Consider the following 21408-nt stretch of genomic DNA (forward strand, 5'->3'; position numbering starts at 1 on the left):
AAATCCTGAAAGGTGATGCTGTGAAAGTGCTGTACTCAATATGCCAGCAAATTTGGAAAACTCAGCAGTGGCCACAGGACTGAAAAAGGTCAGTTTTTATTCCAATCCCAAAGAAAGGCAATGCCAAGGAGTGTTCAAACTACCACACAATTGTACTCATCTCACACACTAGTAAAGTTATGCTCAAAATTCTCCAAGCCAGGCTTCAACAGTACGTGAACCATGAACTTCCAGATGTTCAAGCTGGATTTAGAAAAGGCAGAGGAACCAGAGATTAAATTGCCAACATCTGTTTGATCATGGAAAAAGCAAGAGAGTTCCAGAAAAGCATCTACTTCTGCTTTATTGACTATGCCAAAGTCTTTGACTGTGTGGATCACAACAAACTGGAAAATTCTTCAAGAGATGGGAATACCAGACCATCTTACCCGCCTCCTGAGAAATCTGTATGCAGGTTAAGAAGCAACAGTTAGAACCGGACATGGAACAATAGACTGGTTCCAAATTGGGAAAGGAGTACATCAAGGCTGTATATTGTCACCCTGCTTAATTAACTTAAATGCAGAGTACATCATGCAAAAAATGCTGGGCTGGATGAAGCACAAGCTGGAATCAAGATTGCTGGGAGAAATTTCAATAACCTCAGATACGCAGGTTACACCACCTTTATGGCAAAAAATGAAGAAGAACTGAAGAGCCTCTTGATGAAAGTGAAAGAGGAGAGTGAAAAAGCTGGCTTGAAACTCAACATTCAAAAAATGAAGATCATGGTATCGGTCTGGCAAATAGATGGGGAAAAAATGGAAACACTGAGAGACTTTTTTGGGGGCTCCAAAAATCACTGCAGATGGTGACTATAGCCATGAAATTAAAAGACACTTGCTCCTTGGAAGAAAAGCTATGACCAACCTAGACAGTATATTAAAAAGCAGAGATATTACTTTACCAACAAAGGTCCGTCTAGTCAAAGCTATGGTTTTTCCTGTAGTCATGTATGGATTTGACAGTTGGACTGGGAAGGAAGCTGAGCACTGAAGAATTGATGCTTTTGAACTGTGGTGTTGCAGAAGACTCTTGAGAGTTCCTTGGACTGCAAGGAGATCCAACTAGTCCATCCTAAAGGAAATTAGGCCTGAATATCCATTGGAAGGACTGATGCTGAAGCTGAAAATCCAATACTTTGCCTACCTGATGCGAAGGACTGACCCATTGGTAAAGACCCTGATTCTAGGAAAGATAGAAGGCAGGAGGAAAATGGGACGACAGAGGATGAGATGGTTGGATGGCATCACTGACTCAACAGACATGGGTTTGAATACACTCCAGGAGTTGGTGATGAACAGGGAAGCCTGGCACGCTGCAGTCCATGGGGTTGCAAAGAGTTGGACATGACTAAGCTACTGAACTGAACTGAGCAGATCTATTCTCTTGCAAATGATCACTACTCCTGTGAAGGGTAACCTCCCAGACCCTAGGGCTCTAAACTGATTCCTTTGATTAGATTATTAGACAGGAGGTAAAGGAATTCTGCTCAGAGATGACAGTGAAAGGAAAGTGGGTACAGGCTAGTAAGGAGCCCAGGCTATCACTTGCTTCCTTTAGGGTTTTATTTCAAGCCTGATCTATGAGGTGGGGAAATTGAGCCCTTTTCTGCTCACACTGGGATGAATCAGTGGGCGAGGATCTGAGAGCATTCTGTGTTTCTCCAGAAAGACAAGGTGGCCAGGGCAAACACAGCTGCTTCCAAGGCAAGCTGGCAGCAGCGATCTGGCTCTGTGATCGGCAAATACGTGGACGGCTCAGGGATGCTCAGAAGGTAAGCCATCCCACTTTGCTTACTTGTTATCTGTTCCTTGACCTTGCAGAGTTGGGAGTAGGCTCTGAACACATGCTGAGTGCAGTTGGCCCTGGTAGGAAGCCTGGGGTCAGCCACGTGCACACCTGTTGAATCTTGAAGGACATGTGCCTTCTTGCTCTGATGTCAAGGTGCAGGGTGAGTCCCAGGACAGTTTGTTGGTGCTGGGCTGTCCCAGCCTGCAGTATTCCTGCAGGGGGCGCTGAAGAGTGGCTGCAAATCAGCCCAGGATGAAGGGTCAGCAGCGGGAAGGGCAGGAATGCCAGGCAGGGCTCTGTGGTCTGTCGGGCAGAAGGATGCTCCTGGTCTTCCAGGCACCGGACTGTGTGAGTCTGAAGGGTAATTATAGTGGAGTATGGAATCTCCGTGGGCTTCCCTGATGTTTCAGATGGTAAAGAATCTGCCTTCAATGCAGGAGACCTGGGTTTGATCCCTGGGTCGGGAAGATCGCCTGGAGAAGTGAATCCCTACCCACTCCAGTATTACTGCCTAGAGAATTCCATGGACAGAGGAGCCTAGCAGGCTATAGTTCATGAGGTCACAAAGAGTCAGACAAGACTGAGCAACTAATACTTCACTTACTTCATGGAGTCTGCAACCATTAATTCCTTTGCAGATGAGCATGGCGTTTATAATTCACAGACTCCTTTCAATAATTCATAGTTAATTAACTCAGAGATGATGTGCTTGGTTGCTCCTGGACAGCACTTGAGTTCCCAGAGGAGTGGCCCATTATTCCTGGAGAGAGGCAAGCTAGTCCCCCACCCTCGTTTCTGTGGGACATGTACTCCATGCCCATGATGGTCACAGAGAGGTAGAGACAGTCAGATCCCCAAGTGTCAAACCCAGGAGTGATTGTGTGTGAACTTGCTCATCCGGGAAAGCTTGAGGACACCAAGCGTGAAATAAAAAGATATGCAAAGCGGAGGTGACCTGGGGATGTCAATCCACTGATCTGTCAAAATCTTGAACTTGATCATCATCAATTCCTTTTCTAAACAGCTGAACTATGAGATGCAACGTAGGGGCCAAATTCCTGCAGTAATTGTTCTCTTGGTTCTTTGGAACTGAATATATGCTCTCAACAAGCACTGCCTGATTGCCTACTGCATACCAGACATTCTTTGAGTTCTAGGAAGCCTCCAAAGATCCAAAGATCGATTAGGCATGAGTCCTGCCCCTAATCGGAGAGGACAATGGCACCCCACTCCAGTACTCTTGCCTGGAATATCCCATGGATGGAGGAGCCTGGTAGGCTGCAGTCCATGGGGTCGCTAAGAGTAGGACACAACTGAGCGACTTCATTTTCCCCTTTCACTTTCATGCATTGGAGAACAAAATGGCAACCCACTCCAGTGTTCTTGCTTTGAGAATCCCAGGGACGGGGAAGCCTGGTGGGCTGCCGTCTCTGGGGTTGCACAGAGTCGGACACGACTGAAGCAACTTAGCAGCAGCAGCAGCCTGCCCTTAGTATCCGTTATCAAGTACCTGCTGTGTGCAGGACACAAGGCTGTGTGCTGGGGTACAGGGGTCAACAAAATAGAGCCCATCTCTGCTTTCAAGGAACCTACCGTTGAGAGGAGGAAACAGACATTAGTTGACAAATAATCAATATTGAGAGCTCTGAATTCCCATGGACTTTGGCAGAGGTGCCTGTTCTCCGCTGCTCACACATAGCCTTTGGTGGCAAAACCAAAGAGGTACTTAGTCATGCTGTGCTGATGGTACTCCAGAGTGTAACAGTGCTTGAAAATTCCCCAGGGAGAAGCTTTTGCCAAGAAACAATTCATTTTAGGGTCATTTCATTTTAGGATCATTTCAGTGGCCATTTCTTTCCTAGTTGCAAGGACTTTAAAAAGCCATGCTCTGCCTGTGTGTGTGTGTGTGTGTGTGTGTGTGTGTGTGTGTGAGGGAGAGAGAGTATGTGTGAGTGGGGGTATGTGTGAGTGTGTGAGTGGGTGTGAGTGGGTGAATGTGTGTGTGAGTGGGCGTGTGTGTGTGAGTGGGTGTGAGTGAATGAGTGTGTGTGGGTGGGTGAATACATGTGTGTGCCTGCATGTTGATCACATATGCTCACATGTGCACATGTGTGTACAGGCAGAGGCAGGTAGGAACACTAACTGTATGCTGAAGTGGGTGAGCAGTTAGTAGGCTCATTAGAATGTAGGAGAAATTTGTTGAAAAGGTGACAGTTTCTGTGAGAACCTGATTTTCTCAGTAAATCTAAGCATCCCTGAATTCCTATAAATCCTTTATTTTGTCCCAGGGGACCGAACTAAGTCAGCACTTCTGTGAGCAAGTGCTGCATCCCCATTTCTCCTTCAGAATCGTCCGTAACTTCAGAACAGTGATACACGCATTTTTCTTTCTTTTTCTTTCTGCTGTCGGTGCTTAGGAGCCAGAAATGCTAGAAGCTGGGGAGCACAGTGAAGGGGCTTCTCTGTTCGTCAAATTCTGTGTCCTTCGGCGCTATCACCGCACCATTGCTTCCTGCTCCATTTTCTCTTCTAATCCCCGTGTGTGTGTTTCTATTTTGGACTCAAGTCCCTTCCCATAAAACCTCCTCATGTTGACTTGTTCACGGTGGCCATGGGGGGCCTTTGCTCTCAAGCCTCGAGGACACAGCCCGCGCACTGACCCAACAACCAGTGCCCGGATCCTCCACCTCCTGCTTCTCCTGCTTCTGGATGCTCAGACCATCCAAGGCCGCTCTCTCCTGACTCTCAGGAGAAAGGGAGAATCAGCGGGTGGAGGGCCCTGCCTGGCTTCCTCGCCAGCCCCGAGCCGGTGGATGCCTGCTGTGCTGGGGCCCCCTCCCCAGAGCAGCGACCCCGTCGCCTGCCTCCCTGAGGGCTGCTTCCCTAACAGGTCGGGTTTGTGCACCAGCTTATCAGGGAGGTGGGCAGGGCATCTGGGCAGGGAAACCGGCCTGGAGAGTTGGCGTCTGACTTGGGGACGTGCGGCTGGGAAAGGCTGGTGTCCGACTTGGGTGAAGGCCGCCAGCTGTTGACCCAGGAGGCTTTGTTTCCACATCTGTTACGCTCCTTTCTTCACAGCTTTCCTTCTCCTTCGCGGCACCTCCCACAACCTGGACCAGTGTAGTGAGTGTGTCAGGGTGGCTCTAGACTCCTGAGCCAAGTGCTCCTTGAGAGCAAGGACCGCGCCATTAGCTTAATCCCTGGAGCCACCATCACCTTCACCCTCATCATCTCCATCACCTTCACCTTCACCATCTTCATCACTTTATCGTCACCTTCTCCTTTATCACCATCTTCACCTTCATTGTAAAGACATTCGGTGAAAGAGCTAAGGAATGCGCGGTCTGCTTTTCCCGCCCCTAGCTCCTCTCTGCCCCCAAAGCATGTGCTTCCTCAACTGTCTGTCACAGAAGCCGTCGGGCAGCCCCCAGCCTCCGCTCAGATACACGTTATGATATTGTCCCCGCTCTTTGTTTCCTTCCCCAAACAGCCAGTCAGAGGAGGAGGAGGATGTGTTTGGCAACCAGAGGCGGAGAAGCTCCCTGGGCCTGAGTGCATGCCCCCTTACAGAAGAGGAGCCGGGACCCGGAGGACCACTCACCCGGCCGCTCCGCAGGATCATCTCCATCGAAGAAGACCCGCTGCCCCAGCTGCTGGGGGGCAGCTTTCAGCAGCCGCTGAGCAAATGCTTGGAAGAAGGGGAGGCCTCCGGCCAAGGGGTAGATGTACAAAGCAGACCTGCCCGACCTCTGGGACTCACGCCCACGTCTCCCCGAGGGCAGCCCGTCGGAAAAGAAGCCCTGTCTGAGGTACGGGTGTTCCCACGCTGGCTTGTCCCTCGATCGTGAGCCCAAGAGCCCAGGGCAGCTCGGGAGTCAGATGCAGCAAGCCTGACCATGTGCCGAGTTTGTATCCACTTGGCACCACCACCCCCTCCATTGTGAGAGTCATGACTAAGGCTTGGGGGCCTGGGGATGCTCTCCCAACAACTCCTGTTGCTGGCCCCACTCCACACCCTGTGTGTTCTTTTCTGATTCAGACTTAAAAGCCTTCATGGAGTAGGATGGAACCTCTGCTGGGCTGCGAACATCAATCAGACAGCACACACTTTAAACATCTGGTCCATTCTGCGACCTCTCCCTGCAGGCGCATCCCTGCTGGGGAGGTCTGCGTCCCACCCCTCTCCTTTCAACTCCTAATCAGCTCACCTCCTGCTCCTCCACTACCCCGCTCCCACTGCTGTGCCCCTGCCAGCTCTCCCTGCTGAGTTCTCGGGAGAAGGAGGCACACAGACCGTCCTCCTCCGGATCACTGATGAAACCCCTCACCCTGTTTGTGACCTCAGCCCTGCGCCCACCACTGGACCCTCTAGAATAGCTCACGTGCTTCGTGGCAGCCTTCAGAGCTGAGCGGCCCAGTAGTGCGTTGGCCTGTGTGCCAGCCAGCCCTCTCCCGGCCCTGCACAGGGACTTTTTGGCCTTGGTTATCATTCTTGGGCCTGGATTAACACTCATGCCTACAAACCCCTGCTTGTAAAGGACCCTGGGCCATGGGACCCGGAGAGACTGGTGGGCGGAGCCTTCCCTCCTACACGGCCTTCCACGTCCCCCAAAGTACACAGGCCACACTGGCTGGCAGTGGGCACACAACGGGGCTTTAAATACCTCATGATGGTGGTGAAAGAAGTGTTACGAGGTCCACGGGAGACAGGGTGAAGGAGGAGATGAAGCATCCCGTCTGCGCTGGCATTTGATCCTCGCAGTTGTCCGGTGAGGGGCGTCAGAGACCTGGTGCCCCCTTGGGAGTGTGGGGAAGTACAGCAGAGAGAGCAAGGCCACGCCCCACCTCCCTTGCAGTGGCGGGAGCCCAGCCCTCACCCGCCACTCTTCCTCCTCCCCGCCACCACCCCCAGCCCGCGGGCTCCACACATGCGTTGCCCTGTAGCTGGGGCAAAAGCTGCTGCCAAGAGGAAATATATCCGCTGGAAGTCCCACAGCAGCCTCAGCAGAGGGTCCCCTCCAAGGCCTCTGAGCCTCAGTTGGAACCAGCTTCTGGAAAGTAGTTTGAGAATAGGAATCAAGAACTTTAATGGCCACCTCTGTAACCAGCATTTCTACCTGTAGCAACCGTTCCTAAGGAAATAATTAAAGTCAGACAGAAATTTCATTGAAGAATGTAAGGGTATAAGAGCAAACAGTGGAAAAAAACAATACTAGGGACACAGATTAGACTAGTCATTTAATAGAATGTTATGGTGCATTTAAGAATCGCATTTTCAAAAAAGCTTTAGTAACTCAGAAAAGTATTCACAATCTAATAATATATAATCCTTGGGTTGGGAAGATCCCCTGGAGAAGGAAATGGCAACCCACTCCACTATTCTTGCCTGGAGAATCCCATGGACGGAGGAGCCTGGTGGGCTATACTCCATGGGGTCGCAAAGAGTTGGACACAACTGAACATGCATGCAATAATATGTGAAAAATATAAAATTATATATAAATTTAAATTTATACATAGGTCCAACCTCTCTCAAAAAACACATATTGATTCATCAGATGTGAAAAGGGAATGTAGAAAAATGCCTAGAAGAAATGCATCAATTTAGGAATAGCAGCTATTTCAGGGTGGTAGAATAAATGATGAATAATTATTATTTTTCTCTCAACTAAGTTTCCTGGTTTTAAAACTTAGTTTGTAATATGTTTATTTTTTTAAAGCTTTTTAAAAAAAAGAGTGGCATTGAGGAGAATGAGAACAGATCCCCTAACTTGCTAGGGGGGAGATCCTTTCTCAAGCCCCCTCCCCGCAATTTGGTTATCTCACTGTTGTGGGTGGGTGGATTGTTCCCCAGGTTAAGGGCTGATAGTGGACCCTGGGAGGGTCTGCCACTCGTGTGGGGTGGATCCTGCCTCAGCTGAGCCATCACTATGTTGGTGGTATCCTGTCTGCAAAATAAGTGCTCTGCTAGGGTGGAGGCGGGGCTGGGGAGAGCGCAGAGCAAGGTCAGCCCCCACCTCCGCGGCCTGGGCCATCTTTTTCCAGCCTGGGTTTCATGTCCCTTCTCATCCCGGGCCTGGGACACACCTGTGGCTGCACTGAGCTTTTGTCTCAAAGGACACGTGGAGACACCCGGCTGGCAGGGAGTGCTGCTTGTGTGGGGATAAAGAACACGGGGCCCGGACGATGTTTCTGAGCGTGGGCTTCTTTTCTCTTTTTTTAAAGATGATTTTAAATTCCTATAATTGACCTTGAATTCCCTCCTAAGTACAGTATGGAATTGATTTCTCCGCAAAAGGCTGTTAATGGCTTTTCTCTGAAACTGCCAATACCGGCTGCGGCTCCATTACAGTATTTGTCCATGAGAAGAGCTAATTCCCCCAGATCCACCTCTAAATGGATTCTAAAGAGCCTGCTCACTTGGCCAGCAGTGCCGGGCAGAGCCTGAGAGCAGGATTTGGGCTAGCATGTGGCTCTCTGGACTTCATGACCCTTTGGGGAAAGGACCCACGCTGGTCCTTGCCCGGCTTCCCACCCCATCTCCCGTGTCCTGGAGAAAGTCCATTTTCTACTGCCTGGAGCATCCCAGAATAACATGCTGGCCAGCTCCAGGTCCCTCTCCCTGCTGGGCAGAGAAGGGGCAGTGTGACCATGTTCTGGAAATTTCTGCCCATAGCCTGGCATCTCAGGATTTGCCACACTAACGATGGAGACTGTCTTGCCACAGTTGAAAAAAAACAATAAGACCATAGATTCAGTTCAGTCAGTTCAGTCGCTCAGTCGTGTCTGACTCTTTGCGACCCCATGAATCACAGCACGCCAGGCCTCCCTGTCCATCGCCAACTCCCGGAGTTCACTCAAACTCATGTCCATCGAGTCGGTGATGCCATCCAACCATCTCATCCTCTACCATCCCCTTCTCCTGCCTTCAATCTTTCCCAGCATCAGGGTCTTTCCAATGAGTCAGTTCTTCGCATTAGGTGGCCAAAGTATTGGAGTTTCAGCTTCAGCATCAGTCCTTCCAATGAACATTCAGGACTGATCTCCTTTAGGCTTGACTGGTTGGATCTCCTTGCAGTCCAAGGGACTCTCAAGAGTCTTCTCCAACACCACAGTTCAAAAGCATCAATTCTTTGATACTCAGCCTTCTTTACAGTCCAACTCTCACATCCATACATGACTACTGGAAAAACCATAGCTTCAACTAGACGGACCTTTGTTGGCCATAAATTAGACTATATTAATTTAACAAAATGTTATCGCACTGTTAAGAATCACACTTTCAGGACTTCCCTGGTGGTTCAGTGAGGAAGAATCCACCTGCCAGTGCAGGGAACATGGGTTTGATCCCTGGTCCAGAGAGATTCCAAATGCTGAGGGACAACTAAGCCCATGGGCCATAACTACCAAGCCTGTGCTCTAGAGCCCGGGAGCTGCAACTGCTGAGGCCGTGAGCTGCCGTCACCAAAGTGGTGCACCCTAGAGCCCGTGCTCTGCATCAAGGGAAGCCACTGCAGTGAGAAACCCATGCAGCAAGTAGAGAGTGACCCCCGCTTGCCACAACTAGAGAAGAGCCCTCACAGCAATGAAGACCCAGCTCAGCCAAAAAAAAAAATGAATTAATTTAAAATAATTTTTAAAAATCACACTTTCAAGAAACATTGGTGATTCAGAAAACTATTCATAATTTAATAATATATTAAAAATAGAAAATTGCATATAACTTTAAGTTTATGTGTAATAATATAAGCAAATTACATATAATATCTCAAATCACTCTCAAAAACCACCTGTTGCTTCACCTATATAGAAAAAAAAAATAACTGAAAGAAATGCATCAAAATAGAAACAGTGGTGATTTCAGGGTGGTGGGATAAATGATGAATAATTATTTTCCTCTCTACTAAGTTTCTTAATTTTTAAAATTAGTTTTTATCACTTTTAATTTTTAAAGCTTTTTTTTTTTTTTAAATGAGTGTGGGTTTCTTTTTCTTCTTTTATTTCGAGGGCAGATGAGGCCCCTAGATGAAGCTGGTGAGATGGGATGGCAGGGCCCTGTGCAGGAAGGTAGGCTCATCCTCCTTCCGGTCTAGGCTTCCAGTGATGGGGCAGAAGTAAGAGGCCTGACCCCCGTGGGGATGATTCTGCCCCCAAGATATAGCTAAGCCTTCTTTTTCTATCTCCCCATCCCTGCCAACACCCCACTTCATCCTTCCTAATCACTCCCCACAGAAAACTTCCGCCTCCTCCTTAAGGCCCAGCCCAAAGCCCCCTGCACCCCGAGACCCTTGGCTCCCTGACCGTGCTCCCTGGACACTTGGAACATCATGCTGTGACTCTGTACACATGGCCTCCTTCCCTCTGCCACAAACCCAGCCCAGCACAGGGTCTGCGGCCTAGCATGTGGGCATCAGTGGTGCTGGAATGCATGTCTCTCTCTGTATCTGATGCTGGAAGGAGTCCCGGTGCCCTGAGCCAGAAGCTTCCTGCATCCGAGGCCGAGCAGCCTCCCTTGCTGATTGCTGGTGTCTCTCTGGATGCTGCAGGGATGGGTGAGGGGTGGGGGTGGCAGGTGCGGGGACTGGTGACCATGCCAGTGGTTGACTCAACTGTCTGCCTTCCGCAGGAGGAAGGTTCCCCATCCACCCCAGACCGGCTCTTCAAGATTGTGTTCGTGGGCAACTCCTCCGTGGGAAAGACATCCTTTCTGGGCCGGTTCTGCGATGGCAGGTTCTCCCCAGGCTCGGCGGCCACTGTGGGTGAGTTTTCTGCCTGAGGCTGGACCCCAGCCCACCTCTGGGAAGGGGTGGCTGTGAGAAGGGGGCCCAGGGAGGGACTTGGAGCCCTGAGGGAAGGGCCAAGGGCTGGGCTGGTGGGTGAGGACCATGTCTGCCCAGTGCTCCATGAGGATGAAACCATAAATGGTTCCTACGCCCGGCCTGAAGGGGACTTGAACTTAGCAAAGATGGACTGCAGGCCCTTTGTTGCCTTTCTGAATCCATATCCCTTGAATCATACCTTTCCCACTTTCTGTGTGTGTGTGTGTGTGTGCACGCCCTTGTGTAGATGGGCAGGGGACAGGACAGTGCTCTGGTGGCTTCTTTTACCCATCCCCATCCTACATCCCAGGCTTGCTGGTAACAGCTGGAGTCTGTTCTGGATGCTCTTTAAGCTCAGCTATTAGCTGATCAGAAAACAAAGATCATGGCAACTGGTCCCATCACTTCATGGGAAATAGATGGGGAAACAGTGGAAGCAGTGTCAGACTTTATTTTTTTGGGCTCCAAAATCACTGCAGATGCTGATTGCAGCCATGAAATTAAAAGACACTTACTCCTTGGAAGGAAAGTTATGACCAACCTAGATAGCATATTAAAAAGCAGAGACATTACTTTGCCAACCAAGGTCCTTCTAGTCAAGGCTATGGTTTTTCCAGTGGTCGTGTATGAATGTGAGAGTTGGACTGTGAAGAAAGCTGATCACCGAAGAATTGATGCTTTTGAACTGTGGTGCTGGAGAAGACTCCTGAGAGTCCCTTGTACTGCAAGGAGATCCAACCCGTCCATTCTAGAGGAGATCAATCCTGGGTGTTCATTGGAAGGACTGATGCTAAAGCTGAAACTCCAATACTTTGGCCACCTCATGCGATGAGTTGACTCACTGGAAAAGACTCTGATGCTGGGAGGGATTGGGGGCGGTAGGAGACGGGGATGACAGAGAATGAGATGGCTGGATGGCATCACCGACTCAAAGGAGGTGAGTTTGAGTGAACTCCAGGAGTTGGTGATGGACAGGGAGGCCTGGCGTGCTGTGATTCATGGGGTCGCAAGGAGTCGGACATGACTGAGCAACTGAACTGAAGTGAATTAGCTGATCAGGTCTTTGTCTGCTCCCATCACTGTCTGGGTAATTCTGTGTTTAAGTGGGCTTCCCAGGTGGCTCCGTGGTAGAGAATCCACCTACCAATGCAGAAGATGCATGGGTTCGATCTCTGGGTCAGAAGACCCCCTGGAATAAGAAATGGCAACCTACTCCAGTATTCTTGCCTGGGAATTCCCATGGACAGAGGAGCCTGGCAGGCTACAGTCCATGGGATCACAAAGAGTCAGACACGACTGAGTGACCGAGCACAAATCTGTGTTTAGGTAGAGGCCTTGGCCCCTTCTCCCAGAGCTGCTCCTTGCCTTGAGATATGTGGTAGAATCCAAGGGCATAGTGACCTTTCAGTTCAGTTCAGTTCAGTCGCTCAGTCGTGTCCGACTCTCCGCGACCCCATGAATCACAGCACGCCAGGCCTCCCTGTCCATCACCAACTCCCGGAGTACACTCAAACTCATGTCCACAGAGTCGGTGATGCCATCCAGCCATCTCATTCTCCGTCGTCCCCTTCTCCTCCCGCCCCCAACCTTGTGCCAAATTCAGTCACTGAAGCAAAAAAATAAATGAATCCGTGGAGTGTCTTCTATGTGCCATTTAACCTTGCTGATGAGAAAGTGAAGTGAAAAATGTTAGTTGACCAGTCGCGTCTGACTCTTTGTGACCCCCATGGACTGGAGCCCAACAGGCTTCTCTGTCCGTGGAATTTTCCAGGCAAGAACAATGTTGTGTTAGCCTCCACTGTACTGCAAACTGAATCAGCTGTGTGTGCACATACATCCCTTCCTGAGCCTCCCTGCCACCCCCCACCATCCCACCTCTGTAGGTCGTCATGGAGCACTAGGCTGAGCCGGCTGTGTTATAGAGCAGCTTCCCTCTAGCTGTCTGTTTTACACATGGTCATGTCTATATGTCAAGGCTACTCTCCCAGTTCATCCCACCCTCCCCTTCCCTTTCTGTGCCCACATGTCTGATCTCTATTCCTGCCCTGAAAATAGGTTCATCAGCACCAGTTTTCTAGATTCCATGTATATGTATTAATATATGATATTTGTTTTTCTATTTCTGACTTACTTCACTCTGTACGACTGACTCTAGATCCATCCACATCTCTACAAATGACCCAATTTCATTCCTTTTTATGGTGGGAGATATTCTTTATCCATTCATCTGTCGATGGACATCTAGGTTGCTTCCATGTCCTGGCTATTGTAGATAGTGTTGCGATGAGCATTGGGGTGTGTGGGTCTTTTTGCATTATGGTTTTCTGAGGATATATGCCCAGGAGTGGGATTCTCGGATCATATGATAGTTCTATTTTAGCTTTTTAAGGCCCCTCCATCCTGTTCTCTACAGTGGCTGCATCAATTTGCATCCCCACCTAATAGTTACCATTTCCATCTGTCTTCCCGGCAAGCAGTGCTATCAGCCCAATGCACGGACCGGGACCCTGAGGCCCAGAGAGGTCCAGAGGCCCGTCCTTATTCTCTTCAGCTGGCTGGTGCTCACGTTGGCCCCCAGCACCCTTGCTGTTCCAGCCCACTGTCTCCCTAACAACACGGAGTTGCGTGCTCAACACCTAGTTTCTGCCACAGGAGGCGGCTGGCATAGGCAGGGCAGTCTGCTGAGGTCCAGGGGGGCATCTGAAATCCTGGGCCTTTACCCCAGCTCTGCCACTCGCCAGCCATGTGACTCCAGAGGTATTTCTTCTTTGCGCTCCAGTTTTCCTCACCTGAAAAAAAATGAGAGATTTGAATGAAGCCACCCAAGATTGCTTCCAAGCCCAGCACCCTGTCCAGACCACCCTTGACCCCTGGTGGTCTTACAAGCTGGCCCTCCGAGATAAACTTTCCTGCCCCAGAGACCTGCTTTGGGAAACTCTGAGGTCTCCTCCAGGATAACCTAATTGGGCCCTTCTTTCCAATTTTCCTCCTACGCATGGGTCTCTCCTGAAGGCTGCAGGCACCCCATTCTTATGGCTGAGCCTTTGCAGATTCCAAATCTGGGGGCCCCTCTTGCCCCACTTCTGCCCCATTCCATGTGGAGGCTCAGAGCCTCCCAAGGGGAAGAATTGGGACTCTGACAGGAAGACACCCAGAAGACCCTGCCACGTGTAGCTGGAGATGGACGGCTGGGAGTGACCCTGTGTGCCGAGTGTGTTGACCCTGGAAGTGACCTCTAGGGAACTGGACTGGCCCTCCCTGGAGCATTCTGTGGGGTGACTGCAGAACTACCCCCAAGGTCACACCTCGGGCATCAGCCTGTGGGAGCAGAGGGGAGATGCTTCACCCCCCAGGGCAGCCCCCACGCCATGCGCATGGTTGCCTCTTCTGTTGGAAAAATCAGAGAATCAGGGTCTGCTCACACCTCCAATCAGTGTCTCCAAGATGGAGAACTCTGAAAAAGAGAATATCAGACTAATTTGCACTTCCCAGGAGGCCAATTACGGAAACACTGACAATTTAGGATGGGGGAAATATCAGAGTTTCCAAATCTAGAACACCCTTCCTCTCACTGTGCAAGGGGAGCCCAGAGCATCAGCTGGAATCCACATCCCTGGCACATGCGTCAGGGAGCCGATGTCATGCCAGCTGCCTGGAAGATGCTCCCTTTAAAGATACAGGCAAGGCATCAAGTCCTGGGCTCTGGGGGCTCCAGCAGGCTGAGTCCCATAGGCACAACAGCCCTGGACTCTTAGCACAGACCTACAGGGACACGGCAGTGCTTGCAAGCCCTCCTCCTTCCCCGAAGAGACTTCCTGATCACCCAGCCCCTCATGAGCACATGACTTATCCTTGACTGTTGGCTTGTACAGGATTTGGGTTCCACAATGCAGCAGTATGTCTTGGGGTGCCCTGCCTCCGCCACCATATGTCCCTTCAACAGTAGGTCCTGTGAGTGGCCTGGAAATGTCAAATGATGCTTCCTGTAGAATTCTAGAACTCATGTTGTCTAGGAGAAGAGAGGCTGTTGGAGGCAAAGGCTCTGAACCCAGGACTCTGAGTCCAGGGCTCTCCCTGAGGCCCCACCTTGGTTCACAGGCCCCTGCTTTAAACCACAGGCCATGCCCCAAGGTGTTCCTCCTGAAAGCTTTTCCTGGTAGGATGCCCTCTGACCTCTCCTGGGCACCAGTCAGTTTCCATCCATCTCCTCGTCTGCACAGAGAAATTCTGGGAGCTTGCGTCCATGACTTCACTGACTCTCCCCACTCCCAAGCCCGTGTTCTTGGACTGACTGCTTAGAAAGGTGAAGGCTGCCCTTCCTGGGGTCATGGACACCCAACTTCCCCCACTACCCCATCACACCTCAGTTTACAGATGGGGAAAGCCAAGTCCCCCAAATGGGGTGACGCCAAGTCTTCAAGGTCACACGGCTGCTCAGAGGCAGGAACACAGGGTCTGGGCTCCTGGATCGTTGGAACCGGTGCAGAGGTCTCAGAAATCCCTCTCATCCTATGTCGCTCTGTGAGGCCCTTTCTGCTGGGCCCTGACACCCCGTGTCCTCCCAGCCCCACGCTCCTGTCCAGCTTGTTCGTCTGCTTCCCAGCCTGCAGGTCTGAGGCTGCAGGGAGGAGTGCCCTGTGGGCCAGCAGGGACTCACCATGCTCCTGGTCCACTGTGTGCCCTGCAAGACAAGCTCCCCACCTCCAGCAGAGCGATCATCAGTGAGGTCAAGGGACCCAGCTGGCCCTCCATCACCTGCCTTTCCACCAAACACAGGGCTCATCCTCAGGTCCTCAGGGGCTTCAGACCAGGCCCTGGAGGTATTGGCTGCGGGTGGCTTTCTCCTGAGCTGTTATCAAATGGCAGGCAGCTACTCTGTCTCCCAAAGCACACATGGGGGAAGCCCGTCTGCTTGTGCCAAGGAGATACCCTTGGGTCTGGTTCCCACCTGTTCTGATGGGAGCACTGAGTCCTGGACTCTCTGGGTGAAATGAAGCTACTGGGTGCCCCATGCCCAGGGTGCTGCTGTGAAGAGAGGAATGAGTCTTGGAACTGGGTTTACAACTCGGTGAGGCTGCTGACCAGCTCAGACAAAGAGGGTCTGCTGCTTCTTCAGCCTTCCATGGTGGGGAGGGGATGGAGGTGTATGCACGGGCATGGATGGTTGTGTGTGTGTGTATTTATGGGTGTGTGTGTGTGTGTGTGCAGATAGCAATCCTCACGTGGATGTCACAGGGGAGCCCCGTGAGGAGGGAGGGTGTCACGTGGGAACTGGGAATGCCAAGCCTTCTACCTTTGGGACCCATCCCTCTGTTCCTCACCCAGATGCGGGCGCCCTCTTCCTGACCCTCTTCTGGGAACCCAGGGTGTCTGCAGTCCTGCTGACATTCCAGGAACTGACGACCCTCCCTTCTCTCCTGCCCTGCCCGGCCCCTCATGCCCCTTTGCCTGGACACTGTGGCAGGGATGCCCTTTTCTGTCACCTGCCTCTTATCTGCCTGTCCACCTGTCTGTCTCTCTCTGGCCAGCTGCTGCTACTATTCCTCCCTGGGCTCTCCAGAGTAAGGACCCCAGAAGCTGGGCCTTTTTGAAGGTGGAGGGGGCTTCTCACTGGTTTCAAGATCTGATGACTTAAAAGGGAAAAGTGTTTTAAGCTGGTTGAACATCTGTGAATATTCTTACAGGAAGTGTGATGGAGGAATGTTTGTTATGAGAACCTGCATTTAGGTCCTCTGTCTGAGGTCTGCTAGTAAAGTCATGCTCAAAATTCTCCAAGCCAGGCTTCAGCAATATGTGAACTGTAAACTTCCAGATGTTCAAGCAGGTTTTAGAAAAGGCAGAGGCACCAAAGATCTAATTACCAACATCCGCTGGATCATGGAGAAAGCAAGAGAGTTCCAGAAAACCATCTATTTCTGCTTCATTGACTATGCCAAAGCCTTTGACTGTGTGTATCACAACAAACTGTGGACAATTCTGAAAGAGATGGGAATACCAGACCACCTGACCTGCCTCTTGAGAAACCTGTACTCAGGTCAGGAAGCAACAGTCAGAACTGTACATGGAACAATAGACTGGATCCAAATAGGAAAACTAGTACGTCAAGGTTGTATATTGTCACCCTGCTTTTTTAACTTATATGCAGAGTACATCATGAGGAACGCTGGGCTGGAAGAAGCACAAACTGGGATCAAGATTGCTGGGAGAAATATCAATAACCTCAGATATGCAGATGACACTACCCTTATGGCAGAAAGTGAAGAGGAACTCAAAAGCCTCTTGATGAAAGTGAAAGAGGAGAGTGAAAAGGTTGGCTTGAAGCTCAACATTCAGAAAACAAAGATCATGGCATCTGGTCCCATCACTTCCTGGGAAATAGATGGAAAAACAGTGGAAACAGTGTCAGACTTTAGTTTTTGGGGCTCCAAAATCACTGCGGATGCTGATTGCAGCCATGAAATTAAAAGACTCTTACTCCTTGGAAGGAAAGTTATGACCAACCTTGATAGTATATTAAAAAGCAGAGACATTACTTTGCCAACCAAGGTCCGTCTAGTCAAGGCAATGGTTTTTCCCGTGGTCATGTGTGGATGTGAGAGTTGGACTGTGAAGAAAGCTGAGTGCCGAAGAATTGATGCTTTTGAACTGTGGTGCTGGAGAAGACTCTTGAGAGTCCCTTGTACTGCGAGGAGATCCAACCAGTCCATTCTAAAGGAGATCAGTCCTGGGTGTTCATTGGAAGGACTGATGCTAAAGCTGAAACTCCAAATACTTTGGCCACCTCATGCGACGAGTTGACTCACTGGAAAAGACTCTGATGCTGGGAAAGGTTGGGGACGGGAGGAGAAGGGGACAACAGAGAATGAGATGGCTGGATGGCATCACCGACTCGATGGACATGAGTTTGAGTGAACTCCGGGAGTTGGTGATGGACAGGGAGGCCTGGCGTGCTGTGATTCATGGGGTCGCGGAGAGTTGGACACGACTGAGCGACTGAAATGAACTGAACTGAGGTCTGCTGTGGGGCACATGGTGTGTCTCCCTGCCCTGCGGCCTCTCTCTAGGGTCCATGACTCCAGGAGTGGCGGGCGGTCACAGCCTCAGAGGGATGATTACAAGGGGCTTGATGGCTGGGATTGGAACTTCCTTGGTGTCTTAGACGGTTAAGAATCTGCCTGCCAATGCAGAAGATCCAGGTTTGATCCTTGGATCAGGAAGATCCCCTGAAGAAGGGAATGGCAATCCACTCCAGTATTCTTGCCTGGAGAATCCCATGGACAGAGGAGCCTGGTGGAGCCTGGGAACCTGGGACCATGGGGTCGCAAAGAATCGGACACAACTGAGTGACTTAACACTTTCACTGGTGGCTGGGATTAGGAACTCTGGAACCAACTCTAGGGGAAATGTTGCCTCTGATTCCCTCCCCAGCCCCTGATTCTCTCTGCTCCCCCTCCCCCCGCCATCACTGTCAAGCCCTCCTCTCTTTCTGCTCCGCCCTCCCTTCACCTATCTTTGTATCACCCATGGGAGTCTGAACGTGTGATCCATCCCCCCAGGGAGATCTGAATTTTATTATAGAAATTTTGAAAAGGATTTCAGGGGGAAGAAGAAAAGGAGGAAGGGGGCGGGGGAGGGAGGAATCTGAGGACAGCCTTTCTGTCTCCTCATCTTGACAATGAGGGAATCAATTCATGAATGGTAATTTTTCGCCTTAGCAGATTGCTCCATATGTGAGCTCATCTGATCCCTAAAGAGGGACACTGCAGTGAGGGGCCTGCGGTTCAGACAGGTTCAGTGGTTGGATTGAGGTCCCATATCTGGTCAGTGGCTGAGACAGGACCAGAGCCCAGGTCCCCGGGCTCGTTGTCCAGTGCTCTGTCCACGCCCACATCACCGGTCAGGAGCTGCAGGGGGGAGGCCATCCCTGGGGCTGACGGGTGGGGTCGTGGCTTCTGGATTGGGCATGATGCTCGGCTCCACCCACAGGCCTCGATTACCGCGTGAAGACAGTGCGTGTGGACGACTCGCGGGTGGCCGTGCAGCTGTGGGACACGGCGGGGCAGGAGAGGTGAGGAGCCACCCCCCCAGCCCCCGCCCCGGGGTAACCCCGCCTGCCCTCTCCCCGCGGGGGCGGGGTCTGGCGCCCGAGGAGGCCGCGCACCTGACCAGGACCTTTGTGCAGGTACCGCTGCATCACCCAGCAGTTCTTCCGAAAGGCCGATGGCGTCGTGGTCATGTACGACCTCACAGCCAGACAGTCCTTCCTGGACGTGCGGCAGTGGCTGAGCAGCGTGGAGGTGAGCTGCTGGCCTCCTGGGAGGGCCCTCCTCCTGGGCCTTCTCGGGACACCTGACTCAGAACCGCCTTCTCCCGGAACAAACCGGTTCAGGCGTCCATGTGTCTGTCCACCCAAGTGCCCAGCACCAGGCTGTTACTGGGGACCCATAGGTGAACCAGAGAGGTGTGATCAAACTCTGCCCTCCTGAAGGGGGAGAGAAACCGGGAAAAATACAGATGAGGCTAGTTAAGAAGTCCTTGAGAATGTGAAACGTGGGATGGAAGTTGGAGAGGGAGCGCCAAGTGTCGAGGGTGCGCGGTTTTCCAGAATGTTTAAATAGAGTCACCAGGGCCTCTTCCCACCGCCTGCATTTTCCCAGCTCCAGCAGGGGTCGGATCTCCTCAGTGTTTGGGGTTCTCATCATAGCCCTTTGCACGAAGCAAGGCTGATCTGCAATGTGAGGGTCCCAGGCTGTCCCCAGAGTCACCCTGGGCAGGGCCCTCGAGAGATGGGACTCCTCCTTGAATTCTGGATTCTCTCTAAGACTCTGCTTTCCCATGTTGTCCTTGCAACATGCTGCTCTGTGGGCCCTTTGTGCTCCCGACCACCTCAAGCTCTCCTCGACCACCTGAATGCAGATGTCCCAAGGCCAAGGGCCTGTGCCAAGCCACTTATTCTCCTTTACAGCCCTGCCCACCCCAGTCCTTTCACATACAGACAAATAGGAGGTCCCACTGCTTTCACCAGCAGGACCCATGCTGTGTTTATTTGTTCTGAACTCTAACAGGCGTTATTCTGGGGCCTGGGACTCTAGAAGCAAATAAAAGGGACAGTTTTCCTCTCTTCACAGAGCTCGTGCTTGACCCTCTCTTCAAGCCCATAGGCCTTGCTCAGCTCCTAACCTACTCATCAGGCTGTCCACTGCTGTCCAGGAAGGAGCTGCCAGCCCCAACCCCTGCCACCCTGCACGCATCTTTGCCTCTGTGACCAATGCTTGGCAGAGGCTCCTGTGTGCTTAACGGATGTTGGACACAAGTGTGGATGCCGCGTCTCTGTGCAGGCAGGATACTGGGGTCGTTCATTTCGTTATGTCTCAGCCCTCAGACCCATACTGCCTCGAACCCAAAATCTGCTCCTCTTGGAGTTTGGACTTGGATGGGCCACCGCTTTCTCTCCTGTTCTTCTGCTGCCTTGGCGTCACCAAGGAAAATGAGGAACAGGGATGGAAGCGAGGTTCCAGGGTTTCTCAGAAGTTTGCCTGATACAAATTTGATACAAATTATTTTTCAAAATGATTGTGTCTAAAACATGATAGAGAAAATGTATGTTTTGAAATGTAGCGAGTGGCCCTACACAGAGCTGATGGTAGAGGCAGATGGTGGGGTGATACGGAAGTGGATCCTCTTTAAAATTTGTGATTTACAACCTGATTTTTGATGGCACCAGCAGATTTTATCTTCCTCACAGAGGTGAAGCACCAGGAGAGATTTTAGGGCTGACCTAACCTGGTGGTTTTCAAACTTTCCTCCTTGGAGCCCAGGAACCAGGCTGACCTTTCCCATGACCAGAGATGGTCAGGGAAGTGTGGTGGTCACAGGTCTGGACCCCCTACTCCCACCTCGGAGCCCTTCTATATTGTTAAGATTTTTTCTTTTGATTGCTTTATTTATTTTTATTTTAGTTTTTGGCCATGCCACATAGCATAAAGGATCTTAGTTCCCCGATCAGGGGTTGAACCTGTGTCTCCTGCATTTGAAATTCAGTCTGAACCACTGGATTGCCAGGGAATTCCCCATCTTTCAGTTTTGTGCATTGGAGTCTTGACTATGATTTTGTTAGGCAAGAGGGTTTCCCTTTGAAAACCACAGATGTAAGACGGCCATCTGGTTCTCAGATGAAGAAATTGAGGTCAGGACCTCTTCAAGGTCACCCGTTCTTTCCCCAGCCACAGACGTTTAACTGAATCCCATATCAAAATTTTGATAAACCCACAGTGGGGTTTCTTCACACACCAAACTGGAGGATGTGGAACTTTCAGATTCCTGGCAGGGGGCTGACTGTACTACACTTTTTTGAGTAAGAGACTTGAGCATCCGTGGGTTTTGGTAATCTCAGAGGTCCTGGCACCAATTCCTTGCAGTTACAGAGCGAGTTCTGGGAAGAGGCAATGCAGATAGTCTGGAATTAGCAAGGATGGATGGAGAGAAATTTACAGAAGTGTGCTCTCTGCATTAGTAGGACCTGGGGTTTCTAAGGCCCCTGTTTTGCAGAGAGCCTAGGATTTAGCCAGGAAGTGGCACTTCAGATTGAATTTGGAGGTGGTGGTGGAGGTAAAGAAATGTCAGAGGGTTTGATGCTGGGGAAGATTGACGACAAAAGGAGGCAGCAGGTGATGAAACAGTTAGATAGCATCACCAACTCAATGGACATGAATCTGAGCAAACTCCAGGAGATAGTGAAGGACAGAGGAGCCTGGCG

General features: G+C 51.0%; 1 protein-coding gene across 6 annotated transcripts in view; it reads left to right on the forward strand.

Moving 5' to 3' along the window:
• The window catches only part of CRACR2A (calcium release activated channel regulator 2A), a 131888-nt gene that overhangs the window by 97719 nt on the left and 12761 nt on the right, over nucleotides 1–21408 (forward strand). For all 6 annotated transcript variants that reach the window (XM_055394430.2, XM_055394432.2, XM_055394429.2 and 3 more), the window contains 5 exons: nucleotides 1710–1816; nucleotides 5324–5642; nucleotides 10460–10592; nucleotides 18639–18720; nucleotides 18835–18949. In XM_055394430.2, coding sequence (XP_055250405.2) covers nucleotides 1710–1816; nucleotides 5324–5642; nucleotides 10460–10592; nucleotides 18639–18720; nucleotides 18835–18949 — 756 coding nt within the window. The remainder of the gene's footprint in view (nucleotides 1–1709; nucleotides 1817–5323; nucleotides 5643–10459; nucleotides 10593–18638; nucleotides 18721–18834; nucleotides 18950–21408) is intronic.

This window comes from Moschus berezovskii, chromosome 6, assembly GCF_049115385.1.
Source record: "Moschus berezovskii isolate FMDL1 chromosome 6, NW_MosBer_1.0, whole genome shotgun sequence".
Taxonomy (NCBI): Eukaryota; Metazoa; Chordata; class Mammalia; order Artiodactyla; family Moschidae; genus Moschus; species Moschus berezovskii.